Source organism: Cheilinus undulatus, linkage group 2, assembly GCF_018320785.1.
Source record: "Cheilinus undulatus linkage group 2, ASM1832078v1, whole genome shotgun sequence".
In the NCBI taxonomy this organism is placed as follows: domain Eukaryota; kingdom Metazoa; phylum Chordata; class Actinopteri; order Labriformes; family Labridae; genus Cheilinus; species Cheilinus undulatus.
The window spans coordinates 33,842,290-33,863,918 of NC_054866.1; the positions used below are offsets into that span (position 1 = coordinate 33,842,290).

Genomic DNA, 21,629 nt, shown 5'->3' on the forward strand with positions numbered 1-21,629 from the left:
GGAGCCTATCCCAGCCACGCTCAAAGTCACACCTACAGCCAATTTAGAGTGATCAATTAACCCTAATGAGCATGTTTTTGGTGGTGGGAGGAAGCTGGAGTACCTGGAGAGAACCCATGTGTGCACAGGGAGAACATGCAAACTCTGCACAGAAAGGCCCTGACCGGGAAGCGAACCAGCAACCTTCATACTGTGAGGCAACAGCACTAACAACTGCACCACTGTGCCACCTGTGTCTAAAACCATGCTGTTATAGTTAAACTAAAGTCTCAATTTAAAATGACAGCTGTTAAAGTTTTGATAGGGATTCACCCGGTGACTGAATTTAGATACCATGTATTTAATATTGAACTCTGAGGAGAAGCATTTGAGCACTTTTTTTAAGCAGAAACTTATTTTTTCAGCCCCATAGGTTCTGGCTCATAAACAACACATAGCCTCAGACACCACACACACTTTATGTTCAATAAAGCCTTGTGTCCTCAGGCCACACATACCTTCAGGACTAAGAGGGCCATGTCAAGCTTTGTGTCCACATCCATCAGACTCAGGGGCTTATTTATGGCTTATTTACTTATACTTGGACTCACATTTTTAACCTATGTTAGAATTTTTAGCTTTATTTATTGTTTATCTGTCATGTAGTATTTATTATGGCTTACATGCTTCACTCAGCATTTTTTTGAATGACACAGATGTCGTATTTTAATGTGTGTGTGGTTTGTTCTCATGTTGTAGTCACTTAAGATGTTAACTGTTTATGCAATGATGCTTTTACACAAATGAAGTAAATGTTTTTGAAGTCTGAAGCTGATGTAGTTTTCACATATAGGTCCACAGTTTTGTTCTCCCATGTTGACACTCAGACATGCAAGTGCTGCACATTCCTGTCAAAGATTACCAACTGTCCTACTGATGTACTGTTCTACTGATGTACATGTTTGACACACAGACATGCAAGTGCTGCACATTCCTGCCAAAGATTACCCACTGTTCTACAGATGTTCAGGTGGCACTAACTCAGCATTAACTGCAGGGAAGAGGATGTGTTATGGGAGGAGTAGGAAATGTAAACAGAAACATTGTTTGTTTGTGTAAGAATACTCCACAGGGCACCTTTAACAAACCCTAAACAGATGTTTTTTAGTTTTGTTCTATCTTTCTAGCCTTGAAGATGGCAGCAAACCAAAACATACTAACAAAAGCAATGCTTTCTTTTGCTTGGGCTCTGAGGACTGTATAACATTCATCAACTCTTTTGGATCAACTAAAAAACCATACAAAGATGTTGTGGTCCTTCACAAAAGCAAACATGAAACTAGCATTCACTGTCTCTCAGTTAAGCACAGATGATGAATCATGTTAGATTATATAGTTAAACAAACAACAGAGACTCTTCTTCATTCAGTAGTATCTGACAACTCCAGGAATTTCAGATTGTTCTGTCAATGTCAGTATTTTCCAAAACACTTTGTTCCATCCCTAAAACAGACAGTGATGGAACACTGCAAAGACAACCAAGTTTTCTCCTAAGTAAAAATTGCATGTTACCATTGATAGTCATGTCTTTTTGAAAGCAACAGAAGTGCAAATAAGACAAAATGAGAAAACCACTTCAGCTTCAGTTGCATGTATAACACTTAACAACAATAATGGTCTAAGAGTATTTGGGAAAAAGTAACAAAATAGAAATATCCTACTTGATAGAAATGTCAGTGACTATCAAATTAAGTTATTTCCCTCAAGGGTGCTCACAAACAGAAACTTGTGAGTGCACTGAAAATGGCATACCTCCATTCATAGGCAGTGATTTTAAAGCATACAAAAGTCACGATACCTACATAGCCATAGCCACAATTCCTTTTTGATTACATTTCATTAAAAAGCCAAAGTATGCTCATTAGACAACATTAGCATTTACAAGTACTCTTTCTGTTTTCAACATCTCATTCAGTCAAAGTCAACAGTAACCATACTAATGCTAGTGTTAGCATTAGCCTATTTAGTACTTCTGTTGCTGTGGAAAATGCTTTGCACATTAAATTATTTGTTGGCATCAAATAGTGGCATTTGAATCTTTCTAAGCTTTCAGGGGCAGATCCACTAAAATTTGCTGCACCACACTAATAGAACTAAGTTTTGCTCAAGATTTGCACCTGCTAATAGCTCCTCTTTTGCACCATATCTGCTAAAGAATTTCCTCTGATCATATGCCGGTATTAACACAGCCATAAAGTTAACCACCGAAGCACTTGGCGCATGTTTTGTCAGCAAGTGGAACATCAGTGGCTATGCACTTAGATCATCAACACTACAATGACTGAGTGAGACAGAAAACAAAGATGAACATAATTTCGGACACATTAGATGATTATATGCGACTGAGAGGCTAGAAAAAAACAAAAAACAAAAAACACAGTCACTACACACTTGTGCCATGATGTTACAATACTACAGAAAAAAACACTATTATCAGAAAAATTAATATGTATAGAAATCAGTCACTTGTCAGTTATAGCTGAGAGAAGGCACTCTGTGTGATGCTGAACTTCCTGCTGTGTAAATCAATATTTTGTCTGTTAACTATTTTTGATTTTCAGTTCTTTTTTTCCCCACAAGTATTAACAGCAACTCACACTGCAGCTGACTACAACCTTCACACCACACGTTTACACAGATGTGATCTATAAATCTAATGAACAAAGCAGTAAGGAGAAATTTATTGAATACAGAGGATTAAGAGGTTGTGCAAGTGCTGGGGTAATACTGGCCATTACTCGCATTACAGCTGTTAATTTGCAACAAAACTAGTCTGTTATTAGACACTAAAATGTTATTTAGACTCTATTACAGGTAGAGCAAATTATTCTAGGACCAATGTTGTGTTATTGTTTATGTGCATTAACAATTTTTTTACTTGCAGAAACAACTTACAGAGAAATAGCTGTAATAAACAAGTAAGGATCTCACAAACAGGTAAACTTCCTCTAAGTACACCATAAGGACATAAGCCAGCTGATTTATTTAAAAGTGTGTGATAATGCGGCATGATGCTCCAAGGTTTGACCTCATACAATAAATACAAAACGACATTTCAAACTCACACTTTTTAAATTTTTCTTTAACAAAATATTGTGTTGATTTCTGATAGGACATGAGAGGCACACATGGCAATATAGATACACAAGATATTTGGCTAGTAAGGTATTTCATTTTTTTAAACATACTGTATGCTCTATTCAAAATCGGTCATGTACGGATCCTACTTGTTCAATGGCCAATTATTGTTAATACAATGTTTTGGTAGGGATACACAGTAACAACTGACTTAAGTGGAGAGAAGATAAGCAAGAGGGGGAGAGGGAAATAGTGCCGATTTAATGGTTGATAGGATGTTAAATGACACAACTTTTACTGCCATGCAGTTGGCACAGGCCTTTGTGAATTAGTTGAAATTTGTAATGACCTATATTTGCACATGAGGGAGTAATTTGTGCCAAACTTTTGAATAGTCTCTTTACATACATGCAAATGGAACAGGGCACTGTTTGCTCTGCTGAGCAGTTTGCATGCATTTTGTTTGCAGTTAGCATAGATTTTCCCTTTGCATGAGTTTGTTGATCAGATGCTATCTCTTTTGACCTATGCATGCTTAAAAATGCACAAAAATCTAAGACATTCTTTAGTCAATCTGCCCCTTGTAGTCTACAAAATGTGCACTTCACCGATTACCACAAGGAATTTTGGACAGGAGTATATTTTTAGCACTAGCATCCAGTGAGTAACACGCCCCTTTTGCTGTCTATTTGGGGGGGCTGAGCCTAACAGAACTGACTGTGTGTGTGTCAGATGCAAAAGGTCCATAGATTTTGGAGTATTTATCAGACAAACCCATATCTAAACTCTAGCAAACACTGAAAGAGCATTAACTTGATCTTTATGGGTTATATGGTTCTGAATTTTGAAAAAAACAAACAAACAAAAAAAAACAAAAAACAAAAACATAATCTTTCACCATTTGACCATGAGTATTCAGGCAATCACTGAGAGTAACTGACCAACCAGGCAACCAAAAAAAAAAAACAACACATGAACATATACTGCTTAATAGCCCCATCTATTCCTCAGCACCAAACATCTAAAACAGTGCAATTTATCTGACACTCTGCAACAAACTTTCACATCAATCACATCCCTTGAGTGTATCAAAAAATTAAACGCTAAATAAACAGCTGTGTTTTGACAACTGACCACGTCCACCCCAAACGAATGTTTCAATTTTCACACCCGTCCTCGATGAAATATAGCTGTAATGATGATCAGAGGAAGAATGATAGACAGATGTACAAACACAGCAAGACAATAACATTTAAATAATTAGCAGCCATTCATTAGAGCCCCTTTGTGAATATCATTTCCCCTTCTAATACACAGAACTATGAATCAGAATCTAAAAAATCTCAATCTGGTTTTTCTACTCTACAATACTTCAGTAAGGCTGCTAATCATTTATTTGAGGACAGCTGTGAAGAGACGCCACAGGTCACGAAGCATACTGCATACTACTGTGTAAAATACACTGCCACCAGCACAGCTGTGTGTCTCATGACATGTGGTGCATGACATGCCATGGTGCTGCACGTCTACAGGACTGTACAGGGTAAAGAGTGGGTAGGTGGGTGGGTGAAGCGCTTTTTAGCTGTTCTCTTTCTTAAGAAATAACAGAAAGCCTCTGTGTGTTATTCACTTTCTAAGAAGCACACACCTGCAGAGTGTGTCTTCACACAGAGTACAGCTGACCAGGCAATGTCTTTTATGAGATAAAATGGTGAGACTATGGGATGTGGAGCTGCACAGTGTTAACTCTAACCCCCTGATGAGTCTCTGCTCATCCATCATGACAGCTACAAGACCAAAGAAGAAGAAAGTCTGTCGGCGACAGAAGAGGAAGTTGCCGTGCAGCAGCTGGGAGGTGGTTCTGCAGAGAAAACGCTACTTCTCGTGGGACATTAACACAGAATAAAAGGATGGATGTGTATGCTGATATTGAGTAGTGTGATCAGCGTATGCCTCACCACAGTTGGCTCTGTTAGAAATAAAAATTGGCCTGTTGTGACGTGCATCATATGGTGGTGGTATGTTTTACACTTGAAGTGTTGCTCCTCTCAAAACCCTTTTTTGAATATCAAACACTCAGTCTGGCAGAATTTGACAGGTGGCGGCAAAACTTTATTTTCCATTTTCAAAAGGCACAGTGGCTGTCATCTGCCAGAAATAATGTTCCCTTCAATGGATTCCACTTTTCAAGGTTAGAAAAAACCCATTAAAGCTCTCCTTGCAGCACATTGCACCTCTCCACTAGCCACCTCTCTGATCAGTATGTTCCAAACCATCTTATTCTCTTTTTTGTCTGCAGGGGTTGAGTGTTTCTGTGATTTTCAAAAGATAGATTTTAAGTGGAGCACTTTTACCCTCTATTTTAAAATGACATGGACAAAAAGGTTAGAAAATCTACAGCACTATGGAGATGACAGACAGACTGAGCTGGGCTTGAATCCAGGCAACCTCATGCTGTGATGGAAAGTTTGAAATGATCAGGCAACAGCGACACAGAAATGATGTTTCTTTTTATTACATTATTAACCACGTTTTCATCTGATCTCATGAGATAAGTTTCAAACACTTTATTTCACAAGATCAGTGAAGTTTTCAGGCTATCTTTGCGAAGCATGCAGCAGTTGAATCAATTTCATAAACTCTGATGAGATCATTCCTTGGGGTTTTCAGGAAACAGCTGGGAAATTTTCAATAAAAAGGGATTATTTGATTTCAGAGAGGTTCTTTTTTGTGAAATCTGGAGGCATACTTTGCAACATTACTTCAGTACATTTCTGTGCCACGCGTATTTCATACCTGATAGATCCTGTTTAGGTGTGCCTGTAGGAAGAAAATGTAGTGCATGTAATGGACTGGCTCCAGAATTCCTCCAAGAGCTATAGTATCTCTTTGAAGCATTTTCCCCCTCATTACTTCCCAACTGTACCAAGACGCCAAGACCTTGAGGACCCAGACCATGTGGGAAAAGATGTACAAGAATACCAAACAGGTATTCATTGTTTTGTTGTTTTTTGTGGATTATGCAAAACAAATTTAACAAATGGGAGCAGAATATTCATTGATTATCATTATAAAGTTAGTATTACACTGAACAATGTTTTCAATCACTCAAATGAGCTGCATAATGTTATCAGTGATTGAAAATGCTAAACAAACACTTGATCACTCAAGTGCTCATTCTAGCAAACAGCGTACAAAAAGATGCACACAAAGTTTAACCATTGCTTCAAATTGCTTGCTTATTTTAGGAATCTTCTAATTGGGTTTCTGACGTGGATTTTCTTGACATTTGGGAAAACTCAAGGCAAATCTGAGCGTGCTCCACATAACAGGCAGGAGTTTGGCTGAGCTAATTACATGAGGTCCACTGGGCCGTTGTGAAGGAGCTGCTAATTTAGGAGAAATAATCAGTGGTAGATAAACCTTGTTCAGAATGTTTGGGTATGAAACAGCACAAGTCCCACACCTGCACATGATCAATATACCTCTTAAATTAGGTTAAAGGTATTCAATTCCTCTGCCTGAGACGCCAGCATCCTGCAGGTTTGTGTTCCTCCCTGGTGGTTATGAATCAGTGTGACCCAATTCTACAGCACACACTTTCAAATTATAAAGTGCACTTGATGAATGTAAGGGTAAGGGTTGAACTTTTTAATGTTGTATCCACAGGGAACACTGCATGGAAATAATTGTTATCACAAATTATAAGTGTTTCCACTTTTGCAGTGCTTAAAATTGAATGAAAAATAAATCTTTTGATGGATCTTTACATATTAATAATTTCCTGTGCCAACAGCTAAAACAAGTATTGGTCATTTTTTTACTTTAATATCTAAGTTTGTTATCCATTAGGTACTAAAATGTCAAGATTTGTGTATATTTTGCAACTGGGAAACTTTTTATGTTATTATCTGTGTGCTTTGCTCTAGTTGTGGTTTATTAACTCTAGGAGGACAAAATCGTGCAGGACACCAGCTCTTGAGTACTTACGATGTACGAACCCAATTCTAAAAATCTTTGGGACACTGTGTTAAATGAAAATAGAAACAGAATACAATAATTACAAATCCACAGGAAAATTCAGCAGGTCAGTAGGTTAAATTCTAACAGGTGATGTAACATAATTTGGGTTTAAAAAAAGCAAAACTGAAAGGCTCAGTTGTTTGCAATCAATGATGGAGTGAGGTTCTCCACTATGTTAAAGACTGAGTTGACAAATAGTCCAACCGTTTATGAACAACTTTCCTCAGTGTGCAGCTGCAAAAAACTTGAGAGATCTCAGCATCCATAATAAAATCATCATCAAAGATTAAGAGAATCAGGAGAAACCTCTGCATGGAAGGGGCAAGGCTAAAATGCCTGTGACCTTGGACCCCTCAGATGGCACTGTATTAAAAACTGTTATCATTCTGTGATTGATATAACAACATGGGCTCAGTAGCACTGGAGAACTCATTTCACTTTAGATAATACATCAAATCGCATCAGTAAAAGAAAACTACACTGGCCTGCGTGCAGCCCAAACCTGTCTGCCATGTAAAATACATCGTGCATGGGACGCAGATGGCCGAATGCTTAGGTCACGCCCCATGTATGCAGGCGGCCTGGGTTGAAGTTCTGTGGCTCTTTCATTGATTGTCTTTTCCCACCCTCATCCCTGTAACCAGCTCTATTTACTGTCCTATAGCTTTCTAATAAAAGTCCCAAAATAGCTCTTAAAGAAAAAAAGCAAAAAGAATGGTGCCTTGGGACAAAAAATATGGCAATGGAAACTCTTCACTATTGAGCAACTTAACAATTAATTTAAGCAAGATTGGGAAATAATTCTATTTTCAATACACCGACAATGAGTGTCTTCAGTACCCAGACGCATGCTTCTGTCCCAAGTTTTTTGGGAACATGCTGCAGGCATCAGAGTCAGAATGTGTGTGTATATGCACCCCCCCCATAAAAAAGAAAGGAAAAAGAATAACAATTTGAACATAACGCACCTTGTCTTTGTGCTGTACTCAATCGAGTACTTGAATAAAATCAGCAAATCACTGTATTGTGTTTCTAAATAGATTTTACACAATGTCCCAACTTTTTCAGAACTGGGGATTGTATATATTTGGCTTTGACTGTCACCCATACAGCCTTAAATGGCTACCTGCTCTCCTTCAGTGAAGACCCGACCACCGTAGCTCCAGTTGATGGTGGGAGTTGGATCTCCTGAGGCTTCACAAGTCAGAGTTACCTGCTCCTCCAACTCTGAAGTTGTCTGGTTTACGATGTACGTGATCTTAGGTTTGACTGTAAAACACAAACACACATCATCATAAGAACTGCACTAACATAACATGACAGCCAGGTGTTTTGGCAGCACGAGTACAATAAGTACAAGAGCAACTCTGTGGATATGAGATGAGTTCAAAGGAAAAAGGATGAGGATCAATAGCTTGACAGGTGAGTGGGATTTTGAAGACAGCAGAACTGTTTTTAAGCCTTTCCAGAAAAGGGAGCAGCAGTGCTGTGATAACCATGTGTGGCACCAAAATGTTATTCATGTTATAAATTATTTAGCCTGTCTCAAAGGAGCCGGTCTTCACCTTTGTTTATAGTCAAGAAAACTGTCACATTACAGCACACTTAAGCCAACCTGAAAGCACAGAAAAGAGCCAAACTGTGGCTGGAGTGAAGGGAGGTAAATTGAGGTACTGTGGCAAGAGATGAGCAACACTGTGCCCTTCTGTTTTTAAGTGCACTCCATAAAGAATGAATGCATGAATGGGAGCCTCACATTTGTTTAATGCAGGCCATCTTAACACAATGCATTTAATTGTTCTTCAAGTACAAGAATATGATTGCAACCTACTATGCTTTTATCTGATATGATAATCTACAAAAAAAAAAAAAAAAAAAACAGCTGTTCTGTGTTTTTGAACAAGTAACAATTTGTATTCACAGCCAGGGCTGTCACAAACTGCAGGAGTTTGATCAGAGCTGATTATTGTTCTTTTTAAATAGATCATATCAGCTATGTTAAGCCTGATTTGTTTTCTGATAATTTGTTCACCAGTGAAGCACTGTAACAAATTTCTGGGTTACAGGATTTGATTGATAGTTCCATGGGACCCCATAAACAAATGAACGTGGCCACACTGGTGACGAGTGTCAGTAGTTGAAGTGTGCAGAGTTGCTTTGAGTATTATGAAGGAATCTGACAGCTCTGAAAAGATTCTTCTGCTGTCTAAGAACAGATTTTTTTTTTTATTTTAGTATTTTGTTCACACTACAGAGAAGAAAAAAAACCCAGCCTCAAACCTTCTACGTCTAAAGCTACATACTAACATGTTTCTTTAAAGACATCTCTCATACACTGGTTTGAAGTGGGTGAGGCAGAGCTGGAGAAACTCTTCTTTTCACATAATAAATCAGAATGTAGCAACATCTAAATGCACATCAATGTGAGTTTTTTTTTAGCAGCAATGATAATCAAATGATCAAAACACCCAAACAATCCTGATAAAAGGTGCATTAATCTCTTGATAAATGATTACCTAAAGCCCAGTTCAAATAGGGTTTACATTACAGAGGAGTTGGGGAATTAAATTTTCACGGTACTTCTGTGTAATTTAACTTATTGCTCTGCACAGCACTTTAACCGTCAGGAAATTAGCCTCCTCCTAGGGGAGTGTGGGAGAGTTGAAGATAGAGACATGAGGCAAAGATACTGCATGAAAGAAACTTGAGAAAGAATCATGCTCCTTCTCTGAAACATAACTCTTCTCCCAGGATATGACAGACATAAAAACACCTACTGATCTCACACAGTGTGAGTTTATTCACGCTTTCAAAGGATATCATTATCACTGATGCAGCATAAACCCCAATAATCTGCTAAGAAGTCATCTAGATAAAAGATATGTCAGAATTTTCCTGAGTTTTCTCCCATAATTGAGTTATCTAGGAAGTCTGGTCTTTAAATTAAGTTCATACAACTTATTCTGCATAATCTGAATTGTGCAACAAAGTTAGTAATGAAGATAAATACAGCTTGTATGTTGCTGTTTGCATCAAAATCTTTTTTCCATAGAATTCTTGTTTTTTTTTAATTTGTTAACCTCACCTGTCAAATTTCACAAAATTTAGCTGAATGGAAAGTAAAACTGTTTTTGTTGTTGCCTTCATTTGTTGGACAGGTAAGAATATCAGGGTAAGCCAATCAGAGGGTGTTCCATACGTCCAGTGTTATCCTATGGGCCAGCTAGAAAAATAAAAGGAAATAGTGGCACTAATAATTCTCAGCTTGTCTCCCTCATTATGTTAACATTTTCCACATAAAGAAAATAGTTATATACTATTTAGAAAATAAACCTTGCTGAGAGTTGCTTTGTTTGAAAAGAAATTGGAATTTGAGACAACAATCCACCAGCAGAGGTGGGCAGTACAACAATAGATTGATTGGCATACAGTGTATGTTTTAAAAACTGCAGCAGCAAAGACTGAACTGTTGATAAACCTGAACTAGATAACTAATTCAAATTCCAAACCTACAGGTTCACTCAGTATAACAAAATTAGACACTGTTGGTATAAATCAAAAGCAAAGTGAATATGATTTCCCAAGAAATAACAAATACCCCAAATCAAATATTTCCTCATTTTAATCAGTAAAAATTTAAAAGGAGTGTAAGCAGTGACTTAGTTCTCTGCCTGTTTACTATCAATCTATTTAGAATATTTCAGTAATGTCTACATTTGTGTAGCGATGTGGTGTTAACAGTCAACAGTCCACAGGTAAAGACTTGGAGAAAACAAAAGGGACCAAGTGACATTGTTATGCCTCTCCTCTGCTCTGTGTTTGTCATTTCAGACACTGGAGTTAAGAAGTGCAACTCAACGAGACACTAAAGGGACATCAAAAACTTATTTGCCATCCAGTGAATGACAGCAATGTCTTGATATAACTTCAGATATGAATTGGTGCTATACAAACAAAGATTGATTAATTGAAAAAAGGATGTTTTATACAGAAATGTCAGGCTTCTGTACAGTATTTTGATTTCTATGCCTTCAATACTTGGTTGGGCCTCCTTTTGCATGAATTACTGCATCAATGCGGTGTGGCATGGGGGCAATCAGCCTGTGGCACTGCTCAAGTGTAATGGAAGCCCAGGTTGCTTTGATAGTGGCCTTCAGGTCATCTGCATTGTTGGGTCTGGTGTCTCTCATCTTCCTCTTGACAATACCCCATAGATTCTCTATGGGGTTCAGGTCAGGCCAGTTTGCTGGCCAATCAATCACAGTAATACCATGGTCATTGAACCAGCTTTTGGTACGTTTGGCAGTGTGGGCAGGTCCTGCCGGAAAATGAAATCAGCATCTCCATAAAGCTTGTCAGCAGAAGGAAGCATGAAGTGCTCTAAAATTTCCTGGTGGTTGCATTGACTGTGAACTTCAGAAAACACAGAGGACCAACACCAGCAGATGCCATGGCAGCCCAAATCATCAATGACAGTGGAAACTTCACACTGAACTTCAAGCAACGTAGATTCTGTGCCTCTCCACTAGGGCTGGGCAATTAATCACAAATTGGATTTAATCGCAATATGGCCTGCTGCAATTTTCAAATCGCAAAAGGTGCAATATTTCTTTGACCTGAAATTTGTGTCAAAATAACAGTTTTATTTTCATTTTTTTGAAGCAGATGTTATGCATGACATGTCATGCAATCATTCAGATTCCATTTTTAGGGTATAGTCTACAAAAAAATCCTACCTTCTTCATTTTTGTACTTTTATTTCGTATTAAATATAAGAATGACAAAACCCCTTCAATGCACTAATTCTTTTCCACTTTGCAATACGAGTCAAAAATCATCAAAATTAGATTCTTTTAAACAATTGTTCAGCCCTTGTTTAGGTATAAAAGAAAGTTAGAGAATAATCGCATATCAAATCGCAATTAGATTATTTCCCAAAATCGTTCAGCGCTACTCTTCACTCTTCCTCCAAACTCTGTGACCTTGATTTCCAAACGACAGCAAAATGTACTTTCATCTGAAAAGAGGACTTTGGACCACTGAGCAACAGTCCACTTCTTTTTCTCCACAGCCCAGGTAAGACGCTTCCGACGTTGTCTCTGGTACAGGAGTGGCTTGACAGGAGGAATGCCACATTTGCAGCCCATGTCTAGGATTCGTCTGTGCGTATTGGCTCTTGATGTGCTGACTCCAGCCTCAGTCCACTCCTTGTGAAGCTCCCCCAAATTCTTGAATGGATTTTGCCTGACAATCCTCTCAAGGCTGCTGTTATCCCTTATGCTGGTGCACCTTTTCCTATCACACTTTTTCCTTACACTTAACTTTCTATGAATATGATTGGATACAGCACTCTGTGAACAACCAGCTGGTTTAGCAATGACCTTTTGTGGCTTACCCTCCTTGTGGAGGGTGTTAGTGACTGTCTTCTAGACATCTGTCAAGTCTGCAGGCTTGCCCATGATTGTGTAGCCTACTGACACAGACTTAGAGACTGTTTAAATGCTCAGGAAACCTTTACAGGTGTTTTGAGTTAATTAGCTGAAAAGGGAGTGACACCATGACTTTTTAAAATTCAACTTTTTCACAATATTCTAATTTTCTGAGACACTGAATTTTGGATTTTCATTATCTGTAAGCTAGAATCATCAACATTTCAAGAAATGAAAGCTTGAAATATTTCACTATATATAATGAGTGGGTTTCACTTTCTGAAATGAGTGACAAAAATATTGAATTTTTTCATGATATTCTAATTTTTTTAAGATGTACAGTGCTGAACAAATTTATTGGACCACCTGTCATATTTGTCTCAGAGACCATCCAGCATCATGAAGTGCTTTAATGAGGACTCTTTCATTTTCAGTGAGCTCTCCACATTTTACCATTTTGAACAGGAATGAGAAATTTCAAACTGAATTCACCTTTTAATACCCAAATTCGAGGCCAGCTCACTGGGCTTCCCTGAGAAGTCAGAAATGAATCAAGCATAACATTCAACCACTAAAACTCGTTTTTCTGTTCAGGAATGCAAGTAAATAACCATAATTTGACATATTAATCAAGAAATAATAATGTGCTTTACTTTTTTCAGTTTTTTTGTAAATCAGTAAATTTGAAAATTCATGGATAACATATTATTATACACACGTGGACAAAATTGTTGGTACCCCTCTGTTAATGAGAGAAAAAACCCACAGTGGTCACAGAAATAACTTGAATCTGACAAATGTAATAATAAATACAAATTCAATGAAAACTAACCAATGAAAATCAGAGATTGCTTTTGAACTGTGGTTCAACAGAATTTTTTAAAAAACAAACTCATGAAACAGGCCTGGACAAAAATGATGGTACCCTTAACTTAATATCTTGTCGCACAACCTTTTGAGGCAATCACTGCAATCAAACGATTTCTGTAACTTTCAGTGAGACTTCTGCACCTCTCAGCAGGTATTTTGGCCCACTCCTCATGAGCAAACTGCTCCAGTTGTCTCAGGTTTGAAGGGTGCCTTCTCCAGATGCCATGTTTTAGCTCCTTCCACAGATGTTCAGTAGGATTTAGATCAGGGCTCATAGAAAGCCACTTCAGAATAGTCCAATGTTTTGCTCTTAGCCATTCTTGGGTGTTTTTAGCTGTGTGTTTTGGGTCATTATCCTGTTACAAGACCCATGACCTGCGACTGAGACCAAGCTTTCTGACACTGGGCTGCACATTTCTCTCTAGAATACCTTGATAGTCCTGAGATTTCATTGTACCCTGCACAGATTCAAGACACCCTGTGCCAGATGCAGCAAAGCAGCCCCAGAACATAACAGAGCCTCCTCCATGTTTCACAGTAGGGACAGTGTTCTTTTCTTGGTATGCTTCATTTTTGCGTCTGTGAACATAGAGCTGATGTGCCTTGCCAAAAAGTTCCAGTTTTGTCTCGTCTGTCCATAGGACATTCTCCCAGAAGCTTTGTGACTTGTCAACATGCAGCTTGGCAAATTCCAGTCCCGCTTTTTTATGATTTGTTTTCAGCAGTGGTGTCCTCCTTGGTCGTTTCCCATGAAGTCCACTTTGGCTCAAACAACAACGGATAGTGTGATCTGACACTGATGTACCTTCACCTTGGAGTTCACCTTTTATGTCTTTGGAGGTTGTTCTGGGCTCTTTTGTTACTATTCGTATTATCCGTCTCTTCGATTTGTCATCAATTTTCCTCTTGCGGCCACGTCCAGGGAGGTTGGCTACAGTCCCATGGATCTTAAATTTCTGAATAATATGTGCAACTGTTGTCACAGGAACATCAAGCTGCTTGGAGATGGTCTTATAGCCTTTACCTTTAACATGCTTGTCTATAATTTTCTTTCTAATCTCCTGAGACAACTCTCTCCTTCGCTTCCTCTGGTCCATGTTTAATGTGGTACACACCATGTCACCAAACAGCACAGTGACTACTGGTCATCCTTTAAATAGGCCGACCGACTGATTACAAGTTTGTAGACACCTGTGATGTTAATTAGAGGACACACCTTGGTTGAACATGTCCCTATGGTCACATTATTTTCAATCTTTTCTAGGGGTACCATCATTTTTGTCCAGGCCTGTTTCATGAGTTTGTTTTTTAAAATAATTCTGTTGAACCACAGTTCAAAAGCAATGTCTGATTTTCATTGGTTAATTTTCTATGAATTTTTATTTATTATCACTTTTGTCAGATTCAAGTTATTTCTGTGACCACTGTGGGTTTTTCTTTCATTAATGGAGGGGTACCAACAATTTTGTCCACGTGTGTATTTTAGCATTAAAAATATCATTTCAGTTAAAGAGCTTCTATATACTGGTGTATTTACCATTGCAGAAACATAAAAATGATTTTGGTAATTACCAATTCTGTTAATTTAGGGCAGCTGTGGCATAAACCTTACTTTGGATGGTAGTCTTATAAATTTGTTGAGCGCTGTACCTGTATGTACACAGAGAAGAGCTTTATTAAGAGGAGAGCTGATATTGATAATGTTGATGAGGGAAAAAAAGAAAGAGCCTTTGTTTCATCTTATAGCAGAGGTACATATGATATATAGCACATACATTCCTAACAACAGAACTGTGGCTAGTAGAAACACTGAGTGGCTAGTAGCCAATAGTCACAGTGGCTGGTGTGAAAAAAAGTTAATGTCAAGCGCTGTTCATATGTAAATGTACACATACGCAAACCACGGCGAGCTGGCCACAGACAATAACCCACCCTACTGATAGTGATAATACAGTACAGGATTTAAATTCCTTAGATAGAACGATGCAGTGGTCTAAGCAGATTGGACGTCAGAGGCAGATCATAGAACCCTCATTACAACCATCGGAGACTAGAGACTTGACTTGGACTCGTGACCAAAGACTTGAGACTTGATTTGGACTTGCAAGAAATGACTTGTGTGCATCTCTGATTTCTATAAACATATTCAATCAGCTGAGGACCATGGTGAACATCAGTAGGATGTCATTACTGAAAAGCTGTTCAGTGCATATTCCCTACTGATTTCTGTCACTGGTACTAACCTTGCGTTGTCTGTGTGTGTCACATGCATAGCCTCTATAGAAGTATCATTATTTTTTTTTAATAACCTTATTGTAAAGTTTAAAAGCCCTGGTGGTAGTCTGAGTTTATCTGCACAGCCTTACACAAGTGTGACAGCTAACTTGGCAGAGGTGTATAAGTCACAGCTGCCTCTAGGAAAATAGTGACACACTGGTTCATAAAGATGACATTACAGCTCAGCCTGAGCTACACACGTGCACTAACACAAAACAGGATTTAAACTTGATCTCTGCTAGTGCACCAGAAGTTCTCTTTTCTACAGCAAAAAAAGGACAAGGGAAAGCAATTTTTAAGTAAGGGATAGCTTATTTGAAATAACGTGTTACAATAAAAGGTATTCCCAGTACAGTAGTGTGTTGATTTGTAATGCATTAACCCCCCACACAACTAAGAAAAAAGGCAAAGTTCACTTACAATTTATAATTTATAATTATATAGCTGTCTCGCCCTTATAGTCTGTGGGCCAGCATTAATTACAAAATCCTCTCCACTTTTGTTGCTGATGTTAATTCATAATGATCCTTACTCCCTGAAGTCAAGCAGCAAAAGTTGAAAGTCAATGTGCAAAAACTAGAGGCCCATGCGGAAGTAAATTAAATATGCAAAAAAAATCTTACTTGTCACTGTTTATAGCAGTGGCTAAGGGGGATGCATTAAGAGCATACTCAATTCTCCAAGCATCACTACACTATTGTAGACACCTAACCAAACCTGTTATTAAAGGCACCAAATAAACAACCCTCACTCAAGATCAGGGAGATTAAGAAAAATATAATGGTGAAAACCCTTTAAACTTAAAAACCTTTCATATTCTGAAATGAGTGCTTCGAGGTGTATGCATGATTGGGAGACCTGAGGTTTGAGTGCAAGGAAATCTTTGAGATAATGAGGTAAATATTGCTAAAGAGGTAAACAAAGTGCCTTGAAAGCTACCTTGTGTAATTTAATGGAAATTGTTTAGCTGGTGAGCTCTAAAAAACAGATGAATAAACTGCACCAGCACACTCGAAAATTTAATTGACTTGACTGAAGCAAAATGTTGTCGTGGCTGATATTACCGACGCCATTAGGTCACCAAACAAAGACAACAAGCTACTGGGCAAAGTACAAAAATAAAAAAGATAAAAACCACATCAAAGGTCTGAGCTAAGTCTATCCCACTTCGCTTGTTTTTCAAATCCTTAAGCTTAAGCTTTACATGAAACAACTACAACCCACACTGAAACAACACCTAGTCTTGTATCCGTTAGAAAAACAGGCACACCATTGTATTGTTCTTCCAGCACCCACATACTCCAGTATATACATTCCCACTCACTTGCAATAATATTGTCACTGTCTTTCATTTAGGTATGTACATAAAGTGCTTTTTCCTTACCAAACACTCTCAGGCTGAGCTCCTGCTCACTTTCTCCAGCCTTGTTTTTGGCGGTGCAGGTGTACTCTCCTTCATCCAGCTTGGCGACATCCATTATTGTCATTTCTGAGCCATCTTCATTAAAGCTGTACTTCTCTCCTGCCTCAAGAACTGCTTCGTTCCTGTGGGGAGCATGAGTGTTGAATATATCTTTCCATTCAATCAAGCCTAAACTCATTTCAAGTCATTACCATTTTAAGAGCTTCTCCTTAAAATGTAACTGTTTCCTGAGAGTGGTCCTCAGGTCGATGAAAAATAAGCAATAGTTTCAAGATTCATGACAATTCACAACAATTTGAAAAGGATCAAGTGATAAAGGATGGAAAAAAATCTGAACGATGCTAATCTAAGAAAAGAAATGCTTCAGAAAAGGAGGCATATTTTTTTCCTCTGCGATACTTTCTTTATATGGCATTCAGAGTCAATCTGCACAGTAATGGCTCATGTATTTTCATTTTATGAAAGTGTAATTTGATCTCTTTTTTTGGTCGCAAAAGCCCGTCATTGAAAGCATTTAATGCTCTGGCCTCTGACTACAGTATATTACCACTTTAGAGTTCCACTACAGCTTTCAACAAGTTCAAGGTGCACTCTATCTGCACAAGAGGAAAAAAAAGATTCAGAGGGCATCAGAATGTTAAAAACAAAGGGAAACAGTAGCTTCTGGGTTGCTGCACTTTCTGACCCCATTTAAATCGAGGCTCAACACAGCTAGCTTCTGTCTTGGAAACCAGATAAACAGGAACAGTTTAACAAAGACAGAGCCTATCAATGGCTGTATTCAGCTAAGCAGAATAATGTGGCTATTGATGACATTGAAGTCTTCAGGTTTCACTGTTTACATGTACCTTTGATACCCTGTGATTAAGTATCCCTTTGCAATGAATAAACCAGTTTGTAGAGTATCCATAATTTCCAAGAGTGTCAGATACACAATTTGGTCTCCAGTTTAAAGGAAGTAAACTAGTGCATGAGTACAATACCAGTCCAAATGTGTGTGAACGTAAGTGTGAGTGTATGGATACTATTTCCTGTTGACACACTTTTTTAGGCCTTGATCGTACGAAAAGTTCTACACTGTATTGTAAGTAGCACCACTCAAATAAAAAAAATCATATGAAGTGTATTATTATATTATATCATATTATATTATATTATATTATATTAAATTATATTATATTACATTATATTATATTATATTACATTCTATTCTATTCTATTCTATTATATATGTTAATAATGCAAAGCTGGATAGTTATGTTACTTGTTTGAGACCTTGAAACAAGCTGCTTCAGGCTGCCTCTCTTTCAAACATCACATACAGAAGTATAATAAGCTATAAGAAAAGACAAGTCCAACTCTTACTTTAAAGCAGAAAAAACATGATTCTGTGAAATGAGGCAACTGAATAGCTACTTTAAATAATACCAATGGGGAAATCTCAACATGAAAAAGGAGAAATATTTTCTCGTTTCATATTTTAAATATTTAATATATCAAGTACAACCCACACATTTTGTTTTTATTTCTTATTAGTCATTTCTCTTTAGTCTGTTGCTTCCAGCTTTTATTCTTATCGTGACTACATTTCAACAGCTATTACAACCATTTTTAACTTGTGCTACTACCATCAAACACTGAAGCACATCTAAAGCATGGCATAGCCTTATTTCATGTGGCTGCATTAAGGGAAAAAAATGACCAAGCTTATATTTATTACACAAGTGAGAGATAACTTTGATGCTTCTTAAAAACACTGCTGCTCTTATGGTAGATTCAAAGGCATTTACTATCCCTTGCATCTCCTCTGCAGCCAGACTGTGACCAGAGGTTAAACTGTCTTTAGTTTGAAGACTTAGATATACTTTTTCCACAAAATTATCTGTATTATTTTAAAAAGTGGCCATTTCTGTCATATACATATATCAAACATATAAAATCATACTGAAACCAAAATAAAAGTAAATGATGAAAATATATAACTAATACATTCTATAAAGATTCATTCCAGCTTGGGACCTTGGTAATGTAAGGTAAACTGGCCTATTTTGGCGTGAAGATGAGTCAGGAGTCTAGTTGATTAACTGTCAACTTGATCACTTGGCAGAAGTTATGAGGTTGATATAGATAGGAACATTATTTGAGTTATAAAGCAAGTGTAGCAACAACTGACTTGACTAGTGCAAATGAAGTGTGAAGAGCATTCATTCCTGTGTTGTTTTACCTTGTCCAAGTCACCATGGGTTCAGGATAACCATCAACAGCACAAGTCAACATGGCAGGCTGCCCGACCTCTGCCGTAGCATTCACCTCTGACTGCCATACCCTGATGGTAGGTAGCACTGAGACATAAGACAAATAATTAAATAAAAGAATAAATTCGTAGATAGACACTACAAACAGCCACATAAATAGATAGTAGGAGGGAAAACAGGCAGAGGCAGTGACAAAGTCAGAACACTTATTTTAGGCACACTCATTTGCTAGGCTCAGAAGTTGCAGGGAACAGACTTCATTTGAATCGAACATCTTTGATACACGGTTGCTCTGGGCAACTGTTTCCACTCTGGTGCTGAGCCGGGTACCCTCTAAGGATCCACGGCTTATTTAAGCATCATGGGACACCTGCCACACAAAAACATGCACTTAGGAACAAAAAGGAAGAGGAAACAGTGGGAGGGAGAGAGGACCACTAACCATTCACGACGACCTTGATGACCCGCAGATCAATCTCGCCGCGGGCCATGAGGCGACCCTCGCAGGTATACGAGCCTTCATCTGTCTTCTTTATGCCACGGATCTGAAGGTGATTGTTGTTCAGTACTTTGAAGCGAACTAAAAGGAAGCAGTAAATAAATACACTGTCAGGTGTGATATGTATTCTTGTAGTTTAAATAAGACAGAAGTTACTCACTCATAGTGTTTGATGATAAACAACCCCTTTGCCATCAAGATGGATGCATGCAGATAAAATCAAACTCCATATGTAGGAAAAACTGTTGAGCAAATTTGTCAACGATTGCAAACATTCTTTTACATATATCTGGCTGAAAACTTACCACATTTTAACTTTAATGTTTGATTAAGTCCGTATCTCCACATTATTACATTAAACTTTGTTCTGACTTTAATGCATTTCGTTCAAGCTCCATTAGTCAAACGCATAACATTTGTGTCTTTCAAGGGGATACTGAAGTGAAAAAGCAAGCGTAGGGATATTTCATATATCTCATATATGTACTCACATATTAATTTACTGCATATAACTATTCAACTATTCATCTCTGCTTTTGCTGCTTTGTGGCCTGTTCTCAGAAGAGGCTGAACGCATCCTTTACATGATGGATTGGCTCTCAGTTCAGGTAAACAATTGAGAAGGGTCTACAGATGTTTCAGTCTGGTAAGAAGGTTGAGAAACTAGTGAGGAGTTGATTCTCATGACCAAAAAGGATGATTTGGAAAGATCTGATATCACGAGGTTAGGTAAGAGTTGGCTGGGACTAAGGGTACGTGCGAGAAGCAACATCAAGAGAACAAAAACATGTTTTGGTGGTCCTTCTAGAAGTGTGTATGTGTGTGCTTGATTCATGGCTAGGTGCACGTCTAGATTAGATGCTATAAAAGGGTCTGTCACTAGCTTTTGGGGCTCTCTCGATCAACTGTTCTGTAACTCTGTATCTTGTACCATGTAATAAATATCGGCTAGGCCTAAACTTATCTCACTGTCTCTAGACTCTTGTTTTCTTGATATGTTTGACGCGTTGTAGAGTTCTACACCTCAACACAAGCACCCCTTCTTAAAAAGCCAGATAAATTCACTTCCCCTTCATCAAATTCATATCTCTGAACATGCCCCAACTCTCATTTTACCAGGTCCTGAAAAAGGACAAATATGGCCAAAGCCCACAAGAACTCCCTCAGTCTGAGATGAAATGTGAACAGAATAAATTTAATCATGTTGTAATTTAAAAGACTATTACAACCCACACATGAGCCTGTTTTATTATTTTCCCACTGAGCAATACCAGAAGCACCATACACAACATGATATTGCTCAGTGTCAGGGGGTGAAGAGCACAGATTCAATTGTATTTTCAAATTCAAAACCAAATTAATTTTGCCCTTCAAAGCAAAGGATAAACCCTGGAGGAAGATGGCAACAAAAGCTGAGCATGGTTTCAACGGTTTCAACATGCTCACACTGGTCAATGATGGCCATTTCTGTTTGTAAGGTGTTTTTATTCAGTATCCACCTTATTCATAGCCCCCATGATTCTTTGCGTGAAAGATGGGTGCAACTTCTGGTCCTTTCTATCTAAATGGGCCTTTACACAGAAACGAGATGTGAAATGTGATTACTAAAGCAATTTGGACATTAAAATATGTAAAGTTCGTCTGTTTCACCTCAAACGGGATAATATTAATATTTCACCGCCCTCTACTAAGGAGTACAAAGTGACAACATTACCTCGGATAACCTAGACAAGCAT

General features: G+C 38.0%; 1 protein-coding gene across 12 annotated transcripts in view; it reads right to left on the bottom strand.

The window, feature by feature from the left end:
* ncam1b (neural cell adhesion molecule 1b) overlaps positions 1–21,629 on the bottom strand; it is a 134,096-nt gene that overhangs the window by 35,510 nt on the left and 76,957 nt on the right. For 8 of the 12 annotated variants that reach the window (XM_041813451.1, XM_041813443.1, XM_041813458.1 and 5 more), the window contains 5 exons: positions 19,837–19,974; positions 19,364–19,481; positions 17,101–17,261; positions 8,267–8,409; positions 5,914–5,937 (listed from right to left, as the gene is read on the bottom strand). In XM_041813451.1, coding sequence (XP_041669385.1) covers positions 5,914–5,937; positions 8,267–8,409; positions 17,101–17,261; positions 19,364–19,481; positions 19,837–19,974 — 584 coding nt within the window. The remainder of the gene's footprint in view (positions 1–5,913; positions 5,938–8,266; positions 8,410–17,100; positions 17,262–19,363; positions 19,482–19,836; positions 19,975–21,629) is intronic. The other 4 variants (XM_041813434.1, XM_041813474.1, XM_041813484.1 and 1 more) reach the window with 1 other exon arrangement.